Source organism: Sphaerodactylus townsendi, linkage group LG05 (assembly GCF_021028975.2).
Source record: "Sphaerodactylus townsendi isolate TG3544 linkage group LG05, MPM_Stown_v2.3, whole genome shotgun sequence".
NCBI lineage: Eukaryota > Metazoa > Chordata > Lepidosauria > Squamata > Sphaerodactylidae > Sphaerodactylus > Sphaerodactylus townsendi.
The window spans coordinates 113,344,732-113,370,099 of record NC_059429.1 but is presented as its reverse complement, the minus strand read 5'-3'; the positions used below and the strand labels follow the sequence as shown (position 1 = coordinate 113,370,099).

The following is a 25,368-nucleotide window of genomic DNA, read 5'->3' as shown; positions in this document are numbered from 1 at the left end:
AGGCACTGGGTTAGACACAGATTAATTTTTCCAGTCGCAGTACTGAACTTTCCTGTTTGCTATTTCTCACGGATCTCCATGAAACATAGATCCTTGGGGATAGGCGACCCCAAGAAATGACATGGGGGGGGGGTCTACAGAAGAAAGGGGGAACTAGTAACAGTTGTCAGTTTGGTGTGGACCCATACACACCAAGTTTAAATACACATGATGCTCGGAGATCTAGATTTTTAGACTGAATTATTCTTCCTTAGGGAGGCCATTTACTGCAACTGGATAAGAAAACCATGCTTCTATAAAACTTACACAACTGAATACCATTTTGGCAATAGCAGTAACACTAACACTGGCCTCCTGCTACACACCAACCTGCATGCCAAAAATGCAGGCGATTCGTATAGCACATCGTATTCCTTCCAAGCACAAGGACGCAACTTCGGTGTCATCGCAGTTCTGAAGGCCGACACTATAAGCAGCCAGCAATGGAGTCCACACGAGCTGAAAAAGGCAGAAGCAGCAGTTGTACATTGTTTGATTACAATTACAACTACATTTTACCTTAGACAAGTACCTAATTTAGAGATCCGCTTTTACATGGCATCAATCAAGAAGTATCACAATAATTTTAACAAATGCAAAGATATCTTCCACTTGCTCTCAAGCCGTATCATTCCACTGTTTCTAGTTCTTCTTCCAGAGTAGTGAAATTCATCATTGCAGATCCTTGAATAGCTACAGGTTTTGGGGTTTTTTTGCAAATATGCCTTCAAGAGACACAAAATCACGCCATCTGGCATGTTGGAAAGTTACCCATGACTTTAGGTCCATACTCACTTTGAACATGGGCCTGACGTGGTCCAGGTGAGTAGCGCTAGTAAAAGGGGCCTTCGCATGGCTTACTGCCTCCATCAGAGCTTTAGCAGTCTTTGCCATCTGCTCCATCTCCAGGTTGTACAACAACCGTCGCTGCTTCTCGCTGGCTACATCTAAGAAATACACACAAAGCTATTCAAGTATGTCATTCAGGCAACACAGGCCTAATTTCTAGACAAGTCACAATACGGACTTCCAAACAAATGTTGCTTAGCGTATCCTAAAGCACCTTAAATGCATTCACATTTAATGGGACACGTTTTGTGCTGAGCATCAGAGGCGGAGCTACCAGGGGGCTGGGGTGTGTGTGCTCCACCAGGTGCATGCCTGGGAGGTGGAAAATCCCTAACACCCCCCCCCCCCACACACACACACACTTACCTTATTAAAACAGTGCAGGTGGAAAAGCGGCCTGTTCCCTTTAGGCTGCAAATGGCCTGGTGGGAACTACATTCCCAGGAGACCTTGCAAGCCCCAAGATCTGATGGGAAGTGTAGTTCACACCAGGCCGTTTTCAGCCTGAAGGGAACAGGCTGCTTTTCCAGGCTGAAGAAAGGTAAGTGGGGGGGGGGCAGGGCGGGGGCAGTAGGCCGCCGTGGAGGGTGAGCAGAAAACACAGTGCGCGCACTGGGTGCACTCTGGCCCAGCTACGCCTCTGCTGAGCATATAACAGTCTAAGAATATAAAGCTATTTTATGGTATTTCTCGGGTGAGTTTCAGTGACATAAATACAAGGCTGTCAACGTCAGCATAATCTGCTCCTTTGTTTCTTTTCCCACTCCCTGCTGAGAGGGTAATGACTGCCATCAAAGCCTGCCTGTCTAACTAACAGCTAGGAGCAAACAAAAACCACACAAATGATGTCTGTTGTTTTCCTCTTGGAAACTGGAATATTATCAAATGTTAGTATTTTCACTATGCACAGTTAACACTATATACAATTATTGTAGCATTAATACTTTTAAAATATGTTTCTTATAAAATAAGAGACAGTTATATTGAAGTTGCCATCTTCTCTTTAATGCCAAAATTCTTCACTTACACATAATATGAGATCCAACATGTTATTTTGCCTGTTCCAAAAAAAGTAGTTCTTGGAAACACTGAGTTTGGATCCAATTTTTCCCCCAAGTTTGTACACTCTCTCATATTATATGGACAAAAAAATCCCTGGGAGTTTATCCAAGCTGATGGGCTTGAAATAAAAGTCTTAAAATAGTAAACCATTTTCATTTTTCACTGGGACTCCAGTTTGACTTTTTTCTGTTACAGATTTCAGGAAAAAGGGGGATAGACTTCCACACCCTTGCTTTCTCCTCTTCCAACTAAGTGTGCCACTTTCATTTAGCTACAGATAGGACCAAAGAAAAATCTGCAGTGACTGAACATGCAATGGTTTCTATCAGTATTATGGTTCTCTTTCCCTGCTGGTTCCCTTAATTCTGTTCTGTGGAGACATACCAGAAGGGGAAATTAACCAGAGTTAAGTCAAGTCCATAGAATCCATACAGAATAACTTGCTTCCATTAGCATTTGTTTTGTGCTGCTCAGATCACTCAGGGGTTCTGCTGAGGCAGCAGCTGGCAGCTCGGTTTTCTAGCAGAATTACAGGCATCAGCAGCAAACAGACTTACTTCAGTCTCACTGTAATTCCCACACTTGTAGAATATGCCCCAGATTCTGATACATTGACATAAGGGACCATCGTTTATGACTGGTAGGAAACAAAAGACCAAATTTGTAACGGTGCACTGGGGCTTTCACTGATGCAAGTCTCAACTAGTCTAACACAACTTATTTCACCCAGAAGGATTGGTGGTATAATATGCCAGCTTAGTGTCCCTTTCAAATAACCGCAATGTACAGCTAACACCTCCCCCTTATCTGAGCGTCAGCCTACCTGCACATTAAAATAAAGCGTCAGTTTTATACAGCTTATATTCTACCTCCACTCCTTTTCCTCCACTGCTGCTGAGTAACAATGATTGGGAAAGTATTTCAAATGTTGGGTCTTACTCTCATTTCAATATTGTGGGAGCTTATATTTGAGGCATAGTGAGACAGAAGTCCAAATGACCTAAATATTATTTTATGTCTTGTTTAATCCTCTCCTATATTTCTCTTTCATGCATAGGAATGTATGCTGTCACAATGTATTGTCAAAGGCTTTCATGGCTGGATTCAACTGGTTGTGGTGGGTTTTCCGGGCTATGTGGCCATGGTCTGGTGGATCTTGTTCCTAACATTTCACCTGCATCTGTGGCTGGTATCTTCAGAGGTGTATCACAGAGGGAAGTCTGTTACACACTGTGATACAACTCTGAAGATGCCAGCCACAGATGCAGGTGAAACGTTAGGAACAAGATCCACCAGACCACGGCCACACAGCCCGGAAAACCCACCACAACCAATATGCTGTCACAGTTGAAATTATCCTATGCAAGCTTCATAAACATAGAATTGTAGCATTAGAGAAACATTGTTGTATGAACTACCCACTACACTGCAAGATCAAATTAAACAGCATGGCCAATCCACTCTCATTCTAAGGACCCACGATTCCTTCTTAGAGAAAATACAAGAATCAAGAATATGCATAACTTCAGCCTCATACAGTCTAAACACCTTCAGGGCTGTTGTTTGTGTGACTGGCCCAAAATCATCCATTGAGCTTAAAAACTGAGTGAGGGCTCGAACCTCAAAATCTCCCTTGATCAGGCCCAATAATTTTTATGCCAATAAAGGCTTGCTTGCAAAAAAAAAGTCCAGTAATCACTAATCCAATTCTACTGTGTGCCAGAAGTAGGTACATCAAGAAAACAAAACACTGCAAAGCCTGGGCTTTTCATATGTCAAGATTTGCTGCTGAAATCTTACTTGGTTTAGTGGATTTAGTTGCAATTGCATATTCTTTTGTATCCTTCATTGATATTTTCTTTCCTTCTATTTCATCATAGATAGTAGACAAATAATCCTCTGGAAGGTCCTTACTGTCATTGATGCCACGATTCATTTTTATGTATTGCTCTTTAGTCATCTTGTTCTTCACCTTCAAGGCAAAAAGGAACTTCAGCAGGCGAGTTCTGAGAACTGTGCAGAGACCCATCTATGCATCTAACAGCCATGTGTGCTTTGCCCATACAGTGCAGATTAAACCCACAAACACTTATCGTTGCTAAGTTTAGATATTTATGGCCCACTTTTCTCCCCAGTGGGGACCCAAAAAGGTTTATAATATTGTTCTCCTTCATTTTATCGTCATAACTGTCCTGCGAGGAAGACCAGCTCCTGGTCGCCCCTTTGGGTTAGTGAAACAACTGATCCACAACCTCTGCTTCGTGGGCAATCAGCATTAGGTAATGCTTGGCAGAGAGAACTAATACCTATAGCAAATGCAAAATGTGAGGCAAAGACTTCACCCCTGGAAGGGGTAGCTTTGGTAACAGAATGCTGTGGTGGAGGAGGAGAAACAGAAAAGCGAACAGTGAGCTAACGGGTGCAGGGGAAGCAATCTCCACATCTTATTAGTAACATTTAAAAAATATACCTGAGGACTGTGCAAGTCTGTTGTCAGCATTATAATAGAATATGCTAAAACGTAGGCAGTGTCAGCACTAGCGAAGAGAGTTTGTCTGAAAAGGAAAAAACACACATATTTTTAGAACCCTGGTTCTTGCTCAGTCGTCTCATTAGAGATTCAATTAAGAGAAGACATACATGAATTCAATTTTCTTGAAATGTTCTCAGTGGCATGAGTGTTATAAGATACCCAATCTCCTGAACAGCTCTGATGTGCTCTTTTGTGAAACTGTTGCAAATTTTATACTGGAAATTAGTAATTTTAGCAATTTTACCTGTATTTCTTAACCTTGTTTTGTTTTAAAACTTTATCCCGTTTTATATGCCAATAAAGGCTTGTGTTGTAAAAAAAAATTAAGAGAAGATATCTGTAGGAAAATTCCACTGCAGCCAATTCCTAATGAAAAAGAGGAAGTGCAGCTGTTCACCCAGCTGTGGGTAGTGTCTGCTCCCAAAGTTTGTAATGATATAGCAAAGGTCAACAGGGAACCTGCTAATTCTAAAGTTCTGCAAGGTCAGGAATTCAGATATTCATTCAACCTTAGCGAAGTCATGATATTCATTCAACCTTAGCCATGATATTAATTCAGCCTTAGTGAAGGGTGGGGAGGTGCGGGGAGAAGAGAAGTCCTCTACCTGCCAGATATAAAAATTACTTTAAATAACTACAAATGTATTTTCTGCCTGGACATTCTGCTCAGGATGCTCGTTATCAAAGGTAGCCTAAGAATCGTCTACTCCAAACTGAGATTTCTAAAGATGAACACGTTTCAATTATGGTCTGCCTGATGAGTTTCAAGTTACCCTTGGTTGCATTCAATGTATCTCGCAGCAAATTTTTCCATGAGCCTATCAATCTTCTGGGCTTCGCCAGGTAACCTAAATCCTTCCAGAAATATCCGCAAAGCAGAAACAAAGTCCTTTCCACAGAAATCAAGCTGGTCCACGTAGGAGTACATCACTTCCTTGTTAAATTTGTTGCTGTCCCCCAGAAATTCTCCCACTTGGCTCTGAAAGGAAGACAAAACAACACATTAAAAAAACCAACTTGTGAAACATTTTCAAGCAACTGACACTGATAATTTGCTTCTCGCTGACATTACAAAACATATTACAAAGCCAAGTCATCGTGCTTCACCATCAGTACCACCACAACGTTCAAAGACATCAGTGGAAATTAGGTGATGTGAAGGCAGCTTCTTTTCACATGCTCTCTGTACAGAAGCACGGGATTAATAATACAATAGCTTCATTGGAACCTGATCATGGATGTTCATTCTCCCCACAGGACTGCTCTTCTTCTTAGCCCCCCTCCCCCCCATCCTTTGAGCCTTTTTCAAATCTCAGCATCATCTAAAGGCATCACAAGTAACTCAAGAACTTGCTTTAGTAGCTTTTTCAATGTTTTACAGACTAGCAGGAAGACTAGCCCCAGACGCTCCTACCGCCTACAGAATTCCTTTGCATTTAATCCATTTCAATTAAATTTGGAAAAACACATCCTATAAAATTTATATTTTAAAAACAGAATCTTTATTTCAAAAACGGGCCTGACATTTGAGTAAAAGAAAAAAGTTGTAAAGCAGAACTGCACGGTGCGTTAACAAGCTCTGTGAGGCTTCAAGCAACAAAGCACAATAATCCCTCTAGTAAACAATGTTGCTCATGCGCCTGCAGAAGGATGTAGCTAGATATAATTAGAAAGAAGAAGAGTTTGGATTTATATCCCCCCTTTCTCTCCTGTAAGGAGACTCAAAGGGGCTTACAATCTCCTTTCCCTCGCCCCCGCCCCCACAACAAACACGCCGTGAGGTGAATGGGGCTGAGAGAGTTCTGAAGAACTGTGACTAGCCCAAGGTGACCTAGCTGGCATGTGCTGGAGTGCACAAGCTAATCTGATTCCCCAGATAAGCCTCCACAGTTCAAGTGGCAGAGTGGGGAATCAAACCCGGTTCTCCAGATTAGAGTGCATCTGCTCTTAATCACTACACCACGCTGGCTCACTGATATAATATTTACACACACAGCCACACATACACACACACATTCCTCAGGTAATATGCTGTGTGCCATTCATAGAGATATACACCACTGTTGCAAGAAAGACTCAGATGAGAGGGGGCTAATGCAAGATCCAGTCTTACAGAACAGAGGCGTTCTTCTTGGTGCAGAAACTGTGCTATATCTTCTACCGTTACGCCAAGCATTCCCTGCTCCTGTAAGTACTGCAGCCCTCTCTTCGATTTTTTGTTAAACCTACAATGAGAAAAGAAAGATCAGTCAGACTCAGAAAATAAGTCACTGGTACTTTCAAAAGGCTAAAACAAATGTGCATCTTGAAGTATGCATGATTAGAAGTTATGAAGAACAGATTTAAGACATGTGCTTGATTCCCATCAGTATGTTTCAACATCATTTCTTTAAAAAAGGAATATTACTTCTCATAGACACAATATCTCAAAGAAGAGAAAGCAGAATTAGAGGAAAGCTGTACAAAGTCAGCTCAGTGAGTTGCAATTACTATTGTATGAGATACAAGTTTTAAAAATTCTACACATTTCCCATTTGGTACGGTAAAACTAACTCAATGTTAAACCAGCTAGGGAACAAGTAGAAGTTTCCTGTGAGCTTCACCACAATCTTCAATCAGTGGCCTGTGAGAATTTTGTCATTGATTTAACAGTCTCTTTAAGCTGCATAATATAACAACACATAAAAAATGTAAGAGAGAAATAAATCTCTAACATGCCAGTTGAAGAATTTACAGTAGGATACTTTATACAACAGCAGCAACACAATCCTAGAAGTTCGTTACTTCAAGAAGTTCGTTCCATGGAACTGAATGAAAGTTATTCCCCAGTAAGTGTGTTTAGGATTCCCTGTATAACACCAATATGGGGACCACTTCACCTATTTCCTTTACCCTTCCACCCACCTTTCCATTTCACTCCAGAAAAACATACCCATAAGAAACACACTTTTCATTCTATTTCAACAGTAACTTGCAACTCACAATTCAATCCCATGTTCAATGATCTCTTTTTGTTGCTTGATAACCTCAAATTGCTCGGGGTCATCGTGGAGAGCGGTCTGGGTGCCGACACTCCCGATTCCTGAGGAGATCGTTGAGTCCAAGGAACTGGCACTGCTTCTTCTTCCTCCCATCTCCAAACATTTGCCTTCACCCATTTCCTGATCAGAAGACTTATCAGGACCTACATGTGAAAGGGAAGTAGAGGACAAATTCTTATTTTTAAAAAGTCATTAACAAAATAAGTTGGCAGAAAACAGACACTAACTAATTTTGCATAACCGAAGTAGGCCAATTATGCACAGGGCAGCTGCTGTGTGATAGGGGCAAATGTGCACTGCCGCAAGATTTCTTGTACGGACATATTTCCTGAAGCCCCGCTTTCACTTTTTATTCTCCCCGCGGCAAGCGAGACCACTTCTAGCATGAATTTAATTTTGCTTCACGGACAGAGCGGGCAGAGTTGCCAGTGAGAACAGATTTGCCTAGGACCTCTTTCCTCCACCCACAGGTAGTCTGCCTAGTCTCACCCTCTCCTCCCTCATGCTGATTTGCTCGCTCCCCCCCCCTCCCTGTTGCCAACTCCGCTTTAAATGCTTGAATCGATACACTGATAGAAACAATACAAGCAAGGCCTCTTTCTGGCTCTACCCTACCTCCCGTGCTCTGCTTCTACCTTTTCCGATGACCAAAAGGGCGTTTTAAAAACTTTCTTTCAAACCAACCGCACAGTGAATGACTACTACTATTATTCAATGTATACACTGCTCTCTCAATCGAAACAGGCTCAGAACAGTTTACATCAATCATCAGTCAGAATATGAGATACCTCAGGGCAAAAGGTACCTGTTTTTTTAATCAGGAATAGGTCTTATGCTGCAGCACCTAATCAGGAAGCTGCAGCCTATATAAGCCCCAGTTGCTTCCTGATGCACATTTTGCTCACCGCTCTTCAGTATTAGCTCTTTTTAAAATCACATCACAAAGTTTGTCCCAGAAACGATAAAAGACAAGTTTGCTAAAATCAGGCCTTTGCAACATTTTGGAAGATAGTCAGAAGATCACGAGCACCTTTATTTTAAATATGCTTTTGGATGCAGAAACCACAGTAATATCTTACCAAGGCTGGCCTGATGGTTGGGGTTCACATATAGATCTTTGCTCCATTCTACCATGCATTTTAAAATAGAGACTAAACATTCAAGGCCTTTCTTCCTTAGGCTGAGTTCCTGTAATGAAACAAAAATAAAAACACAAGTAAGAAGCAACTATACTGCCAACAGGCCAAAGACTTCGAGTACGAAGGATTAAAGGAATAGGTTCCATTCCTTTAATCAAGCCACCCATAATTGAGAGTGCAAGCCATAGTATGAACTTCCAAAAATAGAGGGGGAAAAACACAGTCTAGATATGCTTCCTTGGTTTTCTTTTTTGCATGCTTAAGGCTCTAGATTTAGAGGCCTCCAGGAGCAAGGCTTCTTAACTATGGTTCATCATCACCCCAAACTACAGTTAACATAAACATAGCTGTAAATCAAACATGACAGCATGCCAGATTCAAAACATGGTTTCTAATTTGCCAGTCAATCACAAACCAGGTTCTGCTAATGCGTATCTAATTAAGTCATGGTTAAGCCTTGGAGTTTGGCATGATGTCTGAACTGGACCACAATGTAGAACCATAACTTTTCATGGATATAGGAATTACCAATCAGCAATCCAGCAACAGACTGTGATTTTGTTATAAACATACAATTAACCTGGAGGCAGACCACACAAGTGAGGGGTGTCTACCCATTCCCCAGCCCAGCCACAAGTAATCACCATTACACTTCATCTAGTAGTCCTATTGCTGCTAACCCAAGCATGAACTGAAAACTGTCTTTAAGAACAAGCTACAGAAGTTTCCGGAAGAACTAGATGACACTAATTCAAAGAATCAATAGTGCTAGATACAAACGCCTCTAGCAGTGCAATAAACAAGGTTGCTCCAGACTAAGTCCATTAATTTCATGGGCTTTGACTGTGCAACTCTGCACGGGATATTGCTGTAAAAGCCTTACTTGTAGAGGTGTCATTCCTAATTCATGTCCACTCCGTCCTTGTGCAATTTTAGACAGGTCGTTTACTAGCCTTTCAAAAATATTAGCAGCATTCAAATCACAGTCATAGTTAACATATATGTCCACTACACATTGGGCATCTGAAACAAAAGATTACACAAGGAGAACTCAGTGACCTGCACAAACCCAATAACACTTCACAAATAGTGGGCTATTTTCTATTTTTTAATCTAGGAAATGTATGAAGGGATAAAACATACTGTCAATAATACAGAATTTATTTTTTAAACATATTTTTCTTCCGCTCTAAAAATATACTCAGCACTTAATGTTCAGAAGGATCATTTGATGCTTGATCGTATCTCCAAGACACTTTATTTTCACTTAACCTTCCTCTATTATCTGCAGAATGCTCTGAGCAGACTTCACCTACCCTCATTATCTGTCATGAGGATGAATGCTGAATGATCGTCACTGGAGAGGGAAGATTCTGGTTGAAGAGGGATCCAGCTGAGACACTGGGGGTTTGGGAACAGAGCCTGGCGAGTACAGAGACCTCAGTGCCAAACAGTCCACCCTCCAAACCCTCCATTTTCTCCAGGGGAACTGATCTGTACAGTCTGGAGATGAGCTGAAATTCCAGGGGATTCCCAAGCCCTACCAAGAGGCTGGTATCCTTATGAAGCACTCTTTCCCAGGCAGTAGACAAAGCTACACTGCTTCTGTTCTGTCTCACTCCTCTTGCACTGGACACTGTTAAGGTGTTGCTGCCACTAATCAGGATTTAGGATTTTCCTATAACTTGAAGAGGGTCCAGCTCCCTCCCACAACTAATTTCCTAGGCCACACCTCCTTTCACAAGCAGAGTGCAGCCTAGATGTGCAACCAAGCCTGTGAGGTCAAAAACCCAGGCAGAGTTTTAAAAATATTTATTAAAGGATTATATCTAACAGAAAAGAACATGCAAACAGTATTGAAATTTTAAACTAACTAAAAATTGGCCTAAACTGTAGTTATAAAATTTTCTCTCCCTGGGTAAATGGACAGAAGTCCTTAATGAGGCTACCTTGAACTGATCTCTTGTTCACCCATGTTACCTTGGTCCAGACCTCTGTTCCAGTCAATAAACCCACTGTATTAGGGAAGAGATGTTTCACCAGGCACCTGTCCCCTTTTTCAGAGTTGGTTATAATTTCCCTTCCAGAAAGGGCCAGGGCCAATCCTGTCTTCCTAAATTTCCCCTGGGAGCTTTGGGCAGGAAAAGAGATAAATTCTCCATTAGGCACCAGCCCCTTGGTTAAGGAGTCTAAATAAAAAATAAGTTTTCCTGAAGACCCAGGAAGAGCCACACAATGGCCAAAAAAGGGAAAATTACAATGATCAAAAGCCGTTCCTTAACAAATTTCATTTCTTCATGTTCTACCTTCTGCAGCTCTTTCTCAAACTTCTTATTCCCTCTTGTTTCCCTCTGCCTAAACATCCTCATAGTTCAGGGATGTGTTGTCTGGTCTAGGCAGGGCTGTCTAAGAAATACCTCAAGCACATATTCCATGATCTGTTTCGAGGATTTTACACAGGCAGTCTTTTTGTCCAACTGTACTTAGAGAGACGGACATTTATATCGGGTTGGATTCGACCACATTTTCCTCTGGTGGGAAATGCTATGCCAAGAATAATTGGATCTGTATGGCTAAAAGTTATGTGAGATGGGAAGGAGAGGATTTGGGAAAAACTGAGAAAAAAAGCTGTCTGGATCCAACCCATTGCATCTACTTTTCCATTCCCTCCGGTATTCCTTCTACATTTATATTTTTAACAGCTAAAAAATGAAAATGGCCTCTTGGTGATAGGAAGATGTTTATTTCTAAAATAAAATACCTGCAGAAATTCTAGTCAAGGTCTGAATCACCATCCATTTGTGCTCAAAAGAACTGGAAGAGGTTTCTAAAATGTTCAAGAAGATTTCTTTGAAAAACACCTGTTGAAAGCAAAGGGAAGAACAGATATGATCTCAATAACATGAGTCTACATCATCAATACCTTGCTATCTTTTCTGAGTCAGTCATCCATTACAAGAAACCATTTGCCGCTTAGTTTCAACCAAGTAATATGCCAAATTGATAAACATACTAAAACGGTAATACGTCATGTCATCTTTTTTTATACGTCAGAAAGACTACCAAGTATATAGAGACAGAAAAGCTTTCTTACCTCAATCTGCATTTTTAAATGGGTCTTAAAATTAGAAAGAAGGGTGAGGAAGATGGCAAGAGACAGCTCAAAGACATCAGGAACAGAAGACACCCCGTTTTTGGATAATGCTACACAGAGATATTGCTTGATTGCATTTATAAACATTTCATGCGTCCGGAAGACTGGGCCAGCATTTTGCAAAACTGAGAGAAGCAGCTGGAGGGACACTATCTTAGAGCGTAGCTCATGGGACCTGAAAACAGTAAAGAAGAGAGTTGTCATGAACTATTTGTGCTCTGTTATAGATTGCTTCAGTCTGACAGTGTTCTGGACTATGCCTCAGTGTTCAATAATGGATATGTTCTTAAGCCTTTTCAGTTCCATTGCATGCTATTATCCAAATGTATATGCCTTTTACTGAGACCCCATGAAAACCTGCATCCAAGAAACAAAGCAATCATTCAAGAATATCTCAGGCTCCTCCACCTTCTATCATCTATGACTATGTTAGATCCGAGGGATCTGGCCAATTACCGCCCCGTCTCGAATCTTTCGTTTCTGGGGAAGGTAATTGAGAGAGTGGTGCTGGAGCAGCTTCAAGGCTTTCTGGATGACACATCGGCTTTTGACCCCTTCCAGTCCGGCTTCCGTGCTGGGCATGGGACGGAGACTGTTCTCGTCGCCGTCACAGATACACTCCGTATACAGCTTGACCGAGGCGGATCGGCGCTGCTGGTATTGTTAGATCTTACCGCAGCGTTTGATATGGTCGATCATGACCTTTTGACCCACCGCCTGGCCGCCTCCGGAGTACAGGGCATGGTCCTTCAATGGATTGTCTCGTTTCTCCGGGGCCGGAATGGCAAGTGAGTGGCGGGGATCAAAACTCCCAGAAGTGCCAACAACTTGCGGTGTACCCCAGGGGAAGCTATTATCCCCGCTATTATTTAGCATCTATGTACGACCCCTTGCTCTCAGCTGATGCGGAGTTTTGGGCTGGTCTGTCATCGGTATAGCGGATGACACCCAGCTCGATGCAATAAAATGGAGTGGGGAGCAGCCGCCGCTTATAGCGGCTCTACAGCGTGTCTGGAGGCGGTTGCTACGGTTGGTTAGCGACAGAGCAGGTTAAAGCTGAATCCATCGAAGACGGAGATCGCGCTTGGCAGCGAGGGGGAGGGCGGGACTTTTCAGCGGCATGATTATTGGAAGTTTTGAAATTGGCGCCGACCCCCTCTGTGCGTAACCTGGAAGTCCACCTGGATTAGATCTCTTTCTATGGAGACCCAGGTGTATATAACCCGGGTTGCCTTTTTCCACCTTAAGCCAGGCCCGGAGGCTGGCCCCCTTCCTCTCCCAAGCGGACCTAACCACTGTGATCCATAGCGGTCACCTCCAGGCTAGACTACATTGTAATTAAACCTACGCTGGCCTTCCCTTGCTTCGATCCGGAGATTGAAACTGGTCCAACATGCATCGGCGGTACTGCTCACAGGAAGCGCCGGTTGGGACCATATTCAGCCTGTGCTAACGACTACATTGGCTCCCAGTAGAGTTCCGGATCGTTTTCAAGGTGTTGGTGTTGACCTTTAAAGACCTTACGCGACCTGGGACCCTCGTATTATCGAGACCGCATCATATATGTTCCACCGCGACCTCTTCGTTCGGTAGAGGCCAATCTACTAATTGGTCCCCGGCCCCTCGATGCTGCGGCTAGCCTCCACACGGGCGAGGGCCTTTACAGCAGCCCCGGCCTGAATAAGGCAACGCTCTCCCACCAGCTGTTGGGGCCCTGCTTGAGGACCTTGGTGAGTAGCAGGGCCTGCAAGACGGAGCTGTTCCGCCGGGCCTTTGGAGAATCCAACCGCTGATGGTTGCCCCTTCCGCTGGCCCCCTTCGGCTGGCCCCCTTCCGCTGGCCCCTTTGGCTGGCCCTTCCGCCGACCTCTACATCTGGGCCTATAACATCTATACCGACCTACCGTTCTCCCTGGGGAATTGGAAGAATTTAATAATATTAGGCACCGGGCGATACCTACACCTATTACTATATTTATTTTACATTTAAATGCTAATGTTTAGCTAGTTTTCGCTGCTTTTATAAGTTTTAACCTGGCCCGCGATGTTTTAAAATTGTATGTATCATCTGCTGTACACCGCCCAGGAGCCCCTGGGAGGATGAGTCTAGAAATAAAAGTATAAATAAATAAATAAATGATAGAAAGGTGGCATATACATGTTTTAAATAAATTAACATCCGTACATAACATACTCAAGTCTTCCTTTTCTGTGGGAAGCAAGAATAACACACACATCCTTTGAGTCTGTAAAGCCAAGCCAAGCAATTGGCCCCACTAGAATTTCTCAGAAAATATTTCATGGCTTAGAACCCTTGTTATTTGGAAAACCATAATTTAATAGTTTCATTATTGGGGAACGTTAACAGCACCAATGACATATCCAAGCAGTCACAAAGCATATTAATTCTAAATTGATTTCCTCATAGAGTATCATATTTTATATGGCAACAGACAGAATTCTACACTTCACATGAGGAAGGTGCAATTCTCCCAAGTTCCTCTCAACTCCTATGGCCATTTCTGACCTCTGGAGAGCACAGTCCCGAGGTCTACATGGAGTTTCGCCACATTGGTGTGTGTGTGTGTGTGTGTGTGTGTGTGGCTAGAGAGGGGAGTGACAAGGAATTGAAATTGCTCCTGCTTCCCATTCCATGCATTGAGGGGAAAGAGGACCACTGTCCTTCCTCATTCCAGTCTACAGACCACAATGTTTCTCTTTGAGGATCCAGTGACCCCAGGAGTGATCTTTGCAGAGGTCAGAGGGGACTTTAGTGAAGGAGAGAACCACAGGAAACGTGCACATCCTTTCTGCAGACTGCCCACTATCTGGCCCTTCCAAACCAGCTGCTGTGAACCCATACTTAAAACCAAGCTTCCCTCAAACAAACTATCTTGTTCTTTCATTTTGATCTTAAGTATTCTGGATAGGGTGCATCTGAGGAAGATTTATCTTTTTTTACTTGGGATCTGGTGGGCCGTCACCAAGCGGTTTCATGGAAAGTTTGCACAACGACCGGAACACAAGGAAGGCGTCCTTCTGAAGGATATGGGAGAACTTGGCAGCTGCTTGTGGTCCAGGGACATCTGTTTCCTAAAATGCAAAGCCAGAAAAACAATTAGCTGTAACAGTAGCTATAAAATATGCAGATGTTTAAAAGTGGGGAATTGTGGACAGCGCTGAGATGAAGCATGTTAAGTTTTAATGGATGGAGAGAATGCGGTATTTGTAGCCAAACAGCAACACTATTGTCAGAGAACTCAAGAACTCAGCTAACCTGGCTACAGACTATTAAACACAATAACTACAATAGCCCTTGACAGAGAAACAGGAGGGGAAAACACAACTTTAAGCAGTAATTTACTATAATTAACAGCACTACACAAGTTATTCAGATGAGGCTTTGGAATGGCTCAGACATAACATGAAACTATGATTTGGAGCTGCATGAACCAGTCCTGTGCTTGCATGTTCCTCTTCTCTTCCTCACGCATGTAGCCAGAGTCAATGTATTTTAATGCAAACCGCAGCCTGGCTCTGCATTCTAGCCATCACACTACAGTTTGTACTACTGGAATTGATTTGCAATCTAGTTTGGAGGAAGAGCAACTCATCCTTTGGCAATTTGGATGCAACACCAAACAATAAGGTGAGATAACACACACTCATTACTCAACCCCGACTGCCTAACAGGAGGGAAACCAATACATAAGCACAGGGTTAATTTGTACCTTGTTAAGTCATGTCTGGGTGCTGCATCTTTAGCTTCCAAAAAGAGCACTGTGAACAAGGGCTAACAGCTAAATAATTAGCTCATGAAAAGACTGATTTAAAGATGTATTAGAATGTGTGAATTTTAACACATACATACTCAGAAATACATTTTGGCTCAGCCCTCTGCCAAACAAGTCGCTTAACCACTTCAACCAATGAACGATCTGGTTAATTTAACCAATTAGAAATAAATATGACACACACAAAACCCTTCATGGCCTTGGATCCTTTGATCTGCAGGACCACTTCTCTTTTGGCCCTCCACAACAACTTTGCTAATCTGAAATGGGCCTTGCACTGGTGCCACCCTGCAAATGGGCATGATCAAGAACTGGCCGAAAACACGCAGTCTCTGCAGTGCCCTTCACCCTATGGCATGGCCTGCCTGGGGAGAGGTCAGGAAGGCTCCCATGCTTCTGGCTTTACACAAACTATGTAAAACAAAACAGGTGAGGAGGGCATTTTTATGAAGGAAATAAGGTTTTACCCTAAGACTGATTCTGCTACGATCTCCAAATCTCAAGAGCATGGATGTGTGTAACCAGAGCACATAAAAACCTCACCAGACTGCTCAGCGGAAGTTCGACAGATCAGGATTAGATCTGCTAACCAACTGAAACATTGAGGAGGAGAGAAGTACTGATGCAATTGTGAAATCTGATCTAATAAGATTTTATAATTATCCCTGCAATATAAACCCACGATTCCTGACCAAGAGAATAATGTGGGTGAAAGGCCACTTCTGCACAAAAATCGCCTCAGATGAATTCAGGCAATGATCCGTTTTGGTAACTACTCTTTATACATTAGCTAATGTGTCATGGTAGAATCTAGGTGTGTGGGTGAATAAGCCTGCCTTGAATCTTCTTGAGAAAGGTGGATTATAATTGCTGTACCTGAAATAAATGTTGGCATTTGATACAATAATTATAATGAAAATGCCCTGTATTAGCATACAAACCTTTCAAGCAGTATACTTTTTCAAGCTTCATACGAAAATATACTCAGTCCAAAAACTTAAGATGCTGATGGAACATGTCTAGATCTGGTTGTAATGCATAATGAAACTACTTTTAGCTAGGCCTTTCAAACATTCTAGTTTCATTCACCTCTCCTGAGCTCCTACCAATCCTTCCCAGAAAATCAGGAGCTCAAACCAGAGGTGTAGCAAGGGGGGAATACTACGGTGAACTGGTCAGATCCTCCACCCTGCCAGCGTCACCTTACCCTGCCTTATAAGGTACCTGCCCCCACAGGGAATGCGTGCCCTGATGGATAAAGCCCGAGATTTACTCCTCTGGCTTAAACTAAGTCAACTACATACTTATGAATCCTACCAGGTTATCTGTGGAAGAAACTGACTGTCTATCATCTGGAATCCCATTTGCTTGTGCATTTTCATTAGTACCACTGGGAGAGGCAGGGGCTACAGTTTCCAGTTCAGACGACACTCTGCCCGATTCAGAAACAGCCTGCTTTTTTGCTTCTTCTTCTAAAGAGGCTAAGAAAACAAACATTTTACTATACGCTTTCCCATAAATATTTATTTTTTCAACAATCTGAGACAGGTTAGTTGGAAAGCACTGACAGAATACAATATTGCTAAAGAATTAGAAGACACTTCTCTTTTATGACAGAGTTAAGAGATTACAAGACTAACATAGAACTCTACAAGGCATTAGCTGTTTTCTTATTTAACAAATTCAAGACCTATGGCTTGGGAGAAAAGAGGCTACTTCCTTAAAGGAATGAAGAAAGCAACAGACTTCCCCAAAGAAGTTTTACCTCTAACTGCTGAAGTGACCACATCCTCCAAGATTTCTTTAATAATCTGTTTGCATCCATCAGTTTCTTCTTCTGATAAAATATATACCAAGAAGTCATTTGAAAATGTTTCCAGTTTAGTTTTTTTGTTTAAAAGTTATATTCAAGTATTAAGTTACATACAACACCACTTCACAGGTGAGGTCAGCATGAACCTCTGATTAGGAAAAAACTGATCAGAACTATTTAGATCATTAATTTATTTATTACATTTCCACACTGTCGCTCCAGGGAAGCTGCCCATGGTAGCTTACAAAATATAATAAAAAGAAACACCATAAAAGCTGATTAAAACCCACCATTAAAAACGATCAGCTTAACATTAGTCTCATGCCATTCCAAGTATAAAAAGCAGACCAGAAAAAATGATCATATCCTTAATTAATAGCCTGGGTAAAAAAGGAGAGTAGTGCAGGTGCCAGGTGAGCCTTAGAGGGAAAGTCATTCCACAGGCAAGGTGCAACAAATGGCAAGGCACTGCCTCACGATTCCATATATCTCACCGCTGAAGATGGGGCCACAGAGAGCACGGCTTGTGAGAAAAACTAACAGACCAACCCAGAAGAGAGGGGGTGAATCCCTCTCTGGAGGTGGTGCAGTCTTATGCTGGTAGATTTGCCCACCCCACGGCACTACCCCAGCAGAGGAGCAAATCTTCCAGCGCCCGCACTGAGGGGTCCTGGGACACCCGGCTGTGGCACCCAGCTCTGGGTTGGCACTTCCGCATTGCCCTGAGTTGTATCAACATAGTGGGGGTATTCCTGGGGGTGGAGCAGACATTGGTTGACTTCTACTGCCTTTTCAGTCCCTTTATGCTGGCAAAGCTGGCCATGATTTTGATGGGGTCTCTCCACTTTTCCCCTATGACTTAAAAAACTTTTTTTCTTTTTACTTTGGCGGGGGTGGCAGTGCCATCCCTGCCCACCCGACAGCTCTGAATTGGGCTGTTAGGCTGGACAGTATAGGAGGCTAGATGATATAGGAGGAGATACTCCTTTAAGACCCTTGACCCCAAGCCATTTAGGGCCTTAAAACATTCGACTTTGAAGTCTGCCCAGAAACAAATAACCAGTCAGATCAATACTCTACTATTGAGGGGAAGGTTTTGGTGTCAACCCTTAATTCATTCATTGGTATTAGCTTTAAAAAAAACCCTTTTATTTTCACTGTGGTATCAAAAACCATAATTTAAGAACTTCAGTACAAATACCTGTTTTAAAGAGGTCACAAATATCAGTCACAAAGTAATTTCTGTTACCAAGAATGGCCACTAGAAATGGCCCTACCACTACACCAGTGATAGTCTGTTGCTTGTTACTATTAGAAGGCACAGTGGGCATTTGAGCATCCTGAACAAACCAATGAGAAACTCATGGAGCAAACAGTCTGGCAATTCAAAGTAAGAGCAGCTCTTTTTATTAAGTCTTCTTCATGTCATAATAGAGATAATCAGGGATCAGTACTAGCGATAAGCCAAAAACAAGGGCTTCGATCCTGCAGACATTTTCCTCTGGGGGTAATGACTGTATCACCAGCAAAGCACCTTATGGAGTGGTCTGGTACAAAGCATATTGTATAGTCCCCAAACCTGCTTTTCTACTAGAGCAAGGTGCTGCAATAAGAGGACAGGACAAGTTGCAGTTAAAGCGCAATCACCCATGAGTGTGGCATCTTGCCATGCAAGGAGGGCCATGTGTTCTACCCTCCGCTTTCCTCTTCAGTTTCATTCCAAACACAACCTGGAACGATCAAGCTTTGAATGGCAATGGCACCCAGACAGGGCTGCCTCAGTAAACTGATGTTTATTCCTCCGTAAGCCTGGATTCTTTGTACACAAACACTTAGGCACCTCCCTATGGCTATCATAGCCAACTAGAGCATGGTCATTCCAGGAAGTTGCAAACGGAACTCCACGGAAGAGAAAGGGATGCGCAAACAGGAGTGCTGGCACATGGGAACAAGTTGCACTAGTGGGCAAGAACACTTCAGTTGCAGATTGTACCAAATCTGATTGAAGCCACTGATTAACCTCAGGAGTACAGCACAGGAAGACACAAACATTAAACAGCTAGCGCCAAAGGAACAGCACTGTCACATTTCTCCTCTGTTAATATTTCATAAGGCCAATGCTTGTACATAAAAATGGTCTGAACTCTTGACTCAGTTGCTCTCCCCACAGTATTTTGTTCTATAAGTTGAGTTCTAATCCCAGATACCACCCAGATGTAATACACCAAAGCATCATTTCCACCTGATTTGTTTCATGCCTTACTGAATGAATCACTAGTTCCAAAGCTTAGACATAATGGCTTTGTTTTTGAAGCGTGCTTACCCATCTATAACCATTTCCCCTGCTAACACAGTTTTTTGTCATATTTCCAAATATAGTACTGAAAATCCAATAATAATTGGTTACGCTGGAGTAATAACATTTCTATCTTATCTTCTACTTTTCCCCCATGGCTACCTATTCTCCATGCATTTTTTTAATATTGTCAAATACTGTTCACTTCCTATTTGACACCAAAAAAGCTTGGAGGAAAATATGAGAATCTATTAACTGCACGTATGGAGAAACTGCCCTGTTTTTAATTACTAGGACAGGAGAAATAGCTAGTGTACTAATTCAGAGCAGTAGACAGGAATTAAATCTATTAGCTTACTAGTAGATGAACAAAAGTTTATGCACTGCGAAAGCTTTTGCAAGTCACAATGTGTACAGCAATAAGGATTAGAGGCAATTTTGCTTGTTCTTTGGTGAGTGGGTTTAAACTACAATAGAAGAAAAACTAACATCGTAACAATTGTTAAAATAAACACTATAAAAGCTCCGAGGTAGGCAAAAGTCTCCTGGGAGGACATGTAAGTCAGCACTCTCCATCTTAACAAATCATTTTACTTTAAGTCAGCACAAACGCCACGTGCTTATTTACCGAATGCTGGAGGAGTCAAATCGTTCTTTGGCTTCTGCTCCCCGTTTTCGGTACTTTCTGGCTCACCGTTAGCCAGATCGGCTTTTACAGGAGTTGAAGGTTTGCTCTCCTGCAGGTTATATTGCAACCGGCCAAACTTTGGAGACCCTGACGCAGAATAAATCATGGGAGAGTGGCATTTTTGTGGATTTGTTTTTTCTAATTCTCTAGCGTCTTGTATCTAAAAAAAAACCAAGGCAAAAATGCTCCTTCAGTGTACATCACAGTATATAGCAAAGCAGTTTATAATAGCAAATACTAGGGCATACCTCAAGTATGATGGGCGGGGTGGCATGTTAGTCCACTTTATGTAGCCCAACAAGTATTCTGACACCTTCATAACTTACAAATCTGTCCTAAACGTCTATCAGCCAGAGACCACTGAGTGAGGTACACTTGCTTTCCAACCCGTAACTTGACACATGGTGGAAAGGTTTCACTAGTCATTTGTGTTCGGATGCAATTCCTAGTGAGCACTATCATGGTCAGCCCAATTCAGCCTCTCCATTTCATCAGCTCTCAAAAACTGTTTAGTTTCAACACGTCCAAGATGGTAGTAGATATTCTGGATAGCATATATCACGGTTAGCCCACTCTGGACATCTTGGAAAACTCATAGCAAATCAGAAAAGGAAGGACTCTGTGTGCAAGAGGGAAGTGGAGCGAGCAGAAAAGCCCACAATATTTCCCTAGTCATCAAAATTTATTCGACTAATGGAGCCAAAATGCACTGCTAATTGAGCTGTTCTTTCTATCTTACCCCAATCAGCCCAGAGGAGATGCAGTAGTCAAGGGCCCTTTCCGCACAGCAAATTACAAGTAGTTTGCAGGCAGGATGCATGAATGCCGATCCTACTTGGCCTGCTGTTTGCACATGGCTAACGGCAGTTCACCAATGTGAGACAACCAAAGCGCATCCCAGCCAGGGTATTATTGGTGCCTTTGCACGGAGGTGTGTCTTCCCCCCCCCCTTACCTCCCACCAATGCGCAGCTATGCAGGCAGGCACACATGACCCCCAGAGCCTTCCTGAAGCCTCATGTTCCAGAAGTGCCTACATGGCTCTGCAGATGAGAGCTGGGAGGTAAAAAAACCAAAAAAGGCACAGCTGCATAACATGCCTCCCACCCAAAGCTGTTTGCTCGGTCATGGCTGCGAGGCGTATTAAAACAAAAGAATTGCACAAAACGCGATTCTTGAAAAACCTGAGTTGGGGGGAGGAAAACAAGGAGTGGATTCGCGTTAGGTGTTTGCAAAGCTCCCCCACCCCCACCCAGGGTTTTATCCTGCCCTTAACCCGTGTTTATTGGCCTGTGCAGAAAGGGCCAAATATATGTTTTCAAGATGGTATGTTAAAGGTAAATTGATAAACAGGTTACTACATACAGCTTGGTTTTCCATCCTTGTGAAAATAACATTCAACATCTGAGTGAGGGTAGCCTTGGCAGTTGTTTGATTGATGAGATTTTTACTGGCTAGATAGATATTATAGCAAGTTCTAACGGTCTGAAGAATTGTTCCCTCGTGAATTTCTATATATGGGGATGTGACAGCAGTAAGAAGAGCCTGAAGAAACAAAAAAAACACCAGAGAACAAGGAGTGAAGAACAAATCTTACATAGCTATGTGTATTCACAGCAACAGCATTAGCAATATACAGTACTTCTAAACAAGAGCACAATTTGATCCAAGTATTAAAGAAAAGAAATTCATGTCACAAAATAGTACTGGATGCACATCACACCCATCTTTCTGGGGAGTTGGGGATCGAAGAAGCACTATGGAAAAGAGCAGCCTATTGTTAGAAAACATACAAGCACTTTCGGGATATCAATAACAGGTTAGCTCTCCTATCAATGAACTTAATAGGACCACGCTATCCTATAAGGTTAGCAAGTGCCTTTTTTTGTACAGCAGTGGAATTTTTACTGTAAAGGTAATTAAGATTGATTTTGTTACTAGCTCAGAAAGAGTCTTAAAATAGTAGAGGCGAGGCTGCAGCAGGACATATAATCTAACCACTGCACGTAGTCAGTCAATATCCACTACACAATGAGAAATCATTTTGAAGAGATAAGGGACAGGCTCTGAGCAAATAAACTGGGTCCAGAAATCCACAGCACAACATGCAACCAGCATTCATATTTAGCAAGATGTCAACTCAGTGAATACATACAGCTTGGTTCCTGAAGGAATAAATTGTCGAATCTTGCTCAGTTAGCTTTGGGGATTCTCTTACTGAAATATAAGAGCTGTTTCTGCAAGCAAAGTTCTCAAATCAAACAACAAAGCAAAACCAAAGTACCTTTATTATTTGTAGCTGCACACCTTCATCAGTTTGGGGACCCTGAAAACAATTGCAGATTGTTTCAACTATCCTGTCTATCAGGCGTTTTCCAGGAGCTCCACTGTCAGGTGCATTACCAGTGATATGTCCATATGCAATGAGTTTCTAGGCAAAAAAGAATAAACTGCATTAGGACCATTTTCAAGCAGTAAACACTTTAAATCATTTAAAAGATCCAAAATGTCAGGAAAGTTTCCATAATATCTTCAAAGTGTGTGTGTGTGTGGGGGGGGGGGATGATATCTAAAATGAGCTGAAGCCACTGACAGAAAAACTTAAAAGCCCCCAAAAGTATAATCTGATGTTGCCCCATTAGAAGTGCTCATTAATGAGAGTAGTGCATGTGCAAAATGGTTGCGTGCTCGTAAAGCTAAAAGTAAAAACACTGATAAAAGCCTATAAAGACGCAAGAAACTCCAGAAAATTGGGGAGAGGGAAAGGAAAGTAATAAAAGCAATCCAACTTTTTTATCTCACATTTGTTGACCAACAGTACATATGTATACATAAATCATATTTTGTTTTATTTTGTTCTAACTTAAATAAAATTGCAGCAAAGTTTGATGGCATCTTAGTTTAAATGGGATACCTGCAAGCAGTCCAAGGAGGTGCTGACAATCCGCGGGGACTTTGACTGGCAGGCCAATTCAAATGGCAGGAAATATTTATCTGCTTCAATGAAGTTTGCTTTTGGGGTAGTTACATTGCCTTGGCTAATTAGAAAAAAATGAAAATCACTATGATTATGATTTGCTAGACAGTTATCCTCCAATTAATTTCTCAGCCAAAGAAAGGTAAATAAAGACATTTTAACCATACAATTTTAAAAGACGGAAGGCACTCTTAGAAACTAAATGTGCATAACTAGTTCCAAGTCGCACATGCAGACTACACAGAATTCACTGTACACATCTTTTACTGACAAACAAGGCCATAGACTTTCATACTTGCTTGGGAATAATTTAGTCAGCAGGCGAATGAAGACCGGAAGACCAGGGCCACAATCCCAGATGTCCATGTTTGTTCAAAAGCAACAGACACACATGCAGATGCTCTCACCATACTCTCTGCACAACTACAGCTTACTGCCAACTTCCATTGTGTAAGATGACACTCAGCTTAACTCCACCCCAAGTGTATTTGTTGGTTGAGAAAAGTCTATAGAAAAACTACTTGATTGCAGAGTTTTCAGGACCACAGAGTGTGATTAACTGAATGGCTCTCAAAGAGACAGATCAAAATTTTCATTTCATGTCTCAATTCAGACTCTCAAGGAGACATATCAGAATTTTCCTTTCATGTCCCAATTCTGATATTTTTATCACAGTGGGAATCCTTAAGTGTCGGTCAACATTATTCCTTCACCTTTTTTAGGTGAAAGATCAATAATTTAAATATGTTTATTAGTTCCAGGATAATTCGGAAAAGGAAATCTTGTATGAATCCTGCAACTCCCCATATTACATGTATGCAACATGGGAATTCTCCTGGATGTCACTACCATGCCCCAAATCCTCTTAAAACTTAACAAAAGGATTAACAAACATATCTACCAACAGACAAGCAGGAGGGTGCAGGAAGAATTGAGAAAATAAAGGTGATGAAATGTCAAGTTACCTTCAGATCAAGAACCTTAATACTACTTGTGGCTTCTGTGAAAGTGGAACCATGCCTCATGATTTTCAGATAATTTTAAGACAGACAAGGAAGTGGGAAAGCACCAACACCAATTGCAAAGGTTTGCCATGTGAAAAATGACCAACATGGTTTTCATTTGGCCTTTTTCTGTGTTACAAAAGGGCTCTTATCAAGACCCTTCCTGAAATATCATTAACCCTGCATCAAGAGCATTAAGGAAACAGAGATGCAGGAAACCACAACAGAATTAATTTTAAAAGCTGATAACATTACAGAGAAAGCCAAACATCAACAGCCAACATGGTTAATTAAATTGTACACCGCCCTGAGCCCTTCGGGGGAGGGCGGTTTAAAAATGAAATAAATAAAAAAAATAAAAAAATAAAATAAAACTGTAGACTGATATCTGATCAGGCCAATTAAATACATGCCTTGTGGCCAACATGAAAAAGAGTTACAAAAAAAAAACACCCCAAGATTTTCTACCAATACATAACAGCCAGGTCATCAACACCACTGAAAGAGAAATCCAGTTGAAAGAAAAGGAAGTGGTAAAAACAACATCTTTAGGATACATGGGAAGTTATTTTGTGTAACTGAAATAGAGTGGCTGTTTTACCTTGACCACTTGCAACTGTAAGAATTGCTTAAACCAGAACACATTCTCCACAGTCTCCCAAATGATGCAACTGCCTCCACTGCAGGAACTCTGGATGTGAACTTACCACATCCCAAAGTGTCTTTGTATTCATTCCTCAGGACCACACACATCAGCAAGACTGACATGTGTATTAGATACATCTGTAGAACATACCCCAGACAATGCATCATTTATATATCACTGGTATATTAGGCCTTAGGAAGTTACCGTATTTACTCATGTATAAGTCGAATTTTTCAGCACATTTTTAATGCTGAAAAAGCTCCCCTCAACTTATATGCGGGTCATTAATTTTTTTGGTGTTTTTACTTTGCTGGCCAGCAGGGGGCGCAGTTTTT

The 25,368-nt window shown here is 41.9% G+C and overlaps 1 protein-coding gene across 3 annotated transcripts in view; it reads right to left on the bottom strand.

Moving 5' to 3' along the window:
- Nucleotides 1–25,368, bottom strand: part of ARFGEF2 (ADP ribosylation factor guanine nucleotide exchange factor 2) — a 60,559-nt gene that overhangs the window by 25,537 nt on the left and 9,654 nt on the right. For 2 of the 3 annotated variants that reach the window (XM_048496913.1, XM_048496915.1), the window contains exons 3-20: nucleotides 23,321–23,444; nucleotides 22,691–22,837; nucleotides 21,772–21,951; nucleotides 20,348–20,567; nucleotides 17,376–17,447; nucleotides 16,928–17,091; nucleotides 14,779–14,909; nucleotides 11,758–11,992; nucleotides 11,425–11,524; nucleotides 9,547–9,686; nucleotides 8,604–8,712; nucleotides 7,466–7,667; nucleotides 6,597–6,708; nucleotides 5,257–5,462; nucleotides 4,421–4,505; nucleotides 3,751–3,922; nucleotides 835–986; nucleotides 370–498 (exon numbers count right to left, since the gene is read on the bottom strand). In XM_048496913.1, the coding sequence (XP_048352870.1) occupies nucleotides 370–498; nucleotides 835–986; nucleotides 3,751–3,922; nucleotides 4,421–4,505; nucleotides 5,257–5,462; nucleotides 6,597–6,708; nucleotides 7,466–7,667; nucleotides 8,604–8,712; nucleotides 9,547–9,686; nucleotides 11,425–11,524; nucleotides 11,758–11,992; nucleotides 14,779–14,909; nucleotides 16,928–17,091; nucleotides 17,376–17,447; nucleotides 20,348–20,567; nucleotides 21,772–21,951; nucleotides 22,691–22,837; nucleotides 23,321–23,444 (2,680 nt within the window). The remainder of the gene's footprint in view (nucleotides 1–369; nucleotides 499–834; nucleotides 987–3,750; nucleotides 3,923–4,420; nucleotides 4,506–5,256; nucleotides 5,463–6,596; nucleotides 6,709–7,465; nucleotides 7,668–8,603; nucleotides 8,713–9,546; nucleotides 9,687–11,424; nucleotides 11,525–11,757; nucleotides 11,993–14,778; nucleotides 14,910–16,927; nucleotides 17,092–17,375; nucleotides 17,448–20,347; nucleotides 20,568–21,771; nucleotides 21,952–22,690; nucleotides 22,838–23,320; nucleotides 23,445–25,368) is intronic. The other variant, XM_048496914.1, reaches the window with a different exon arrangement.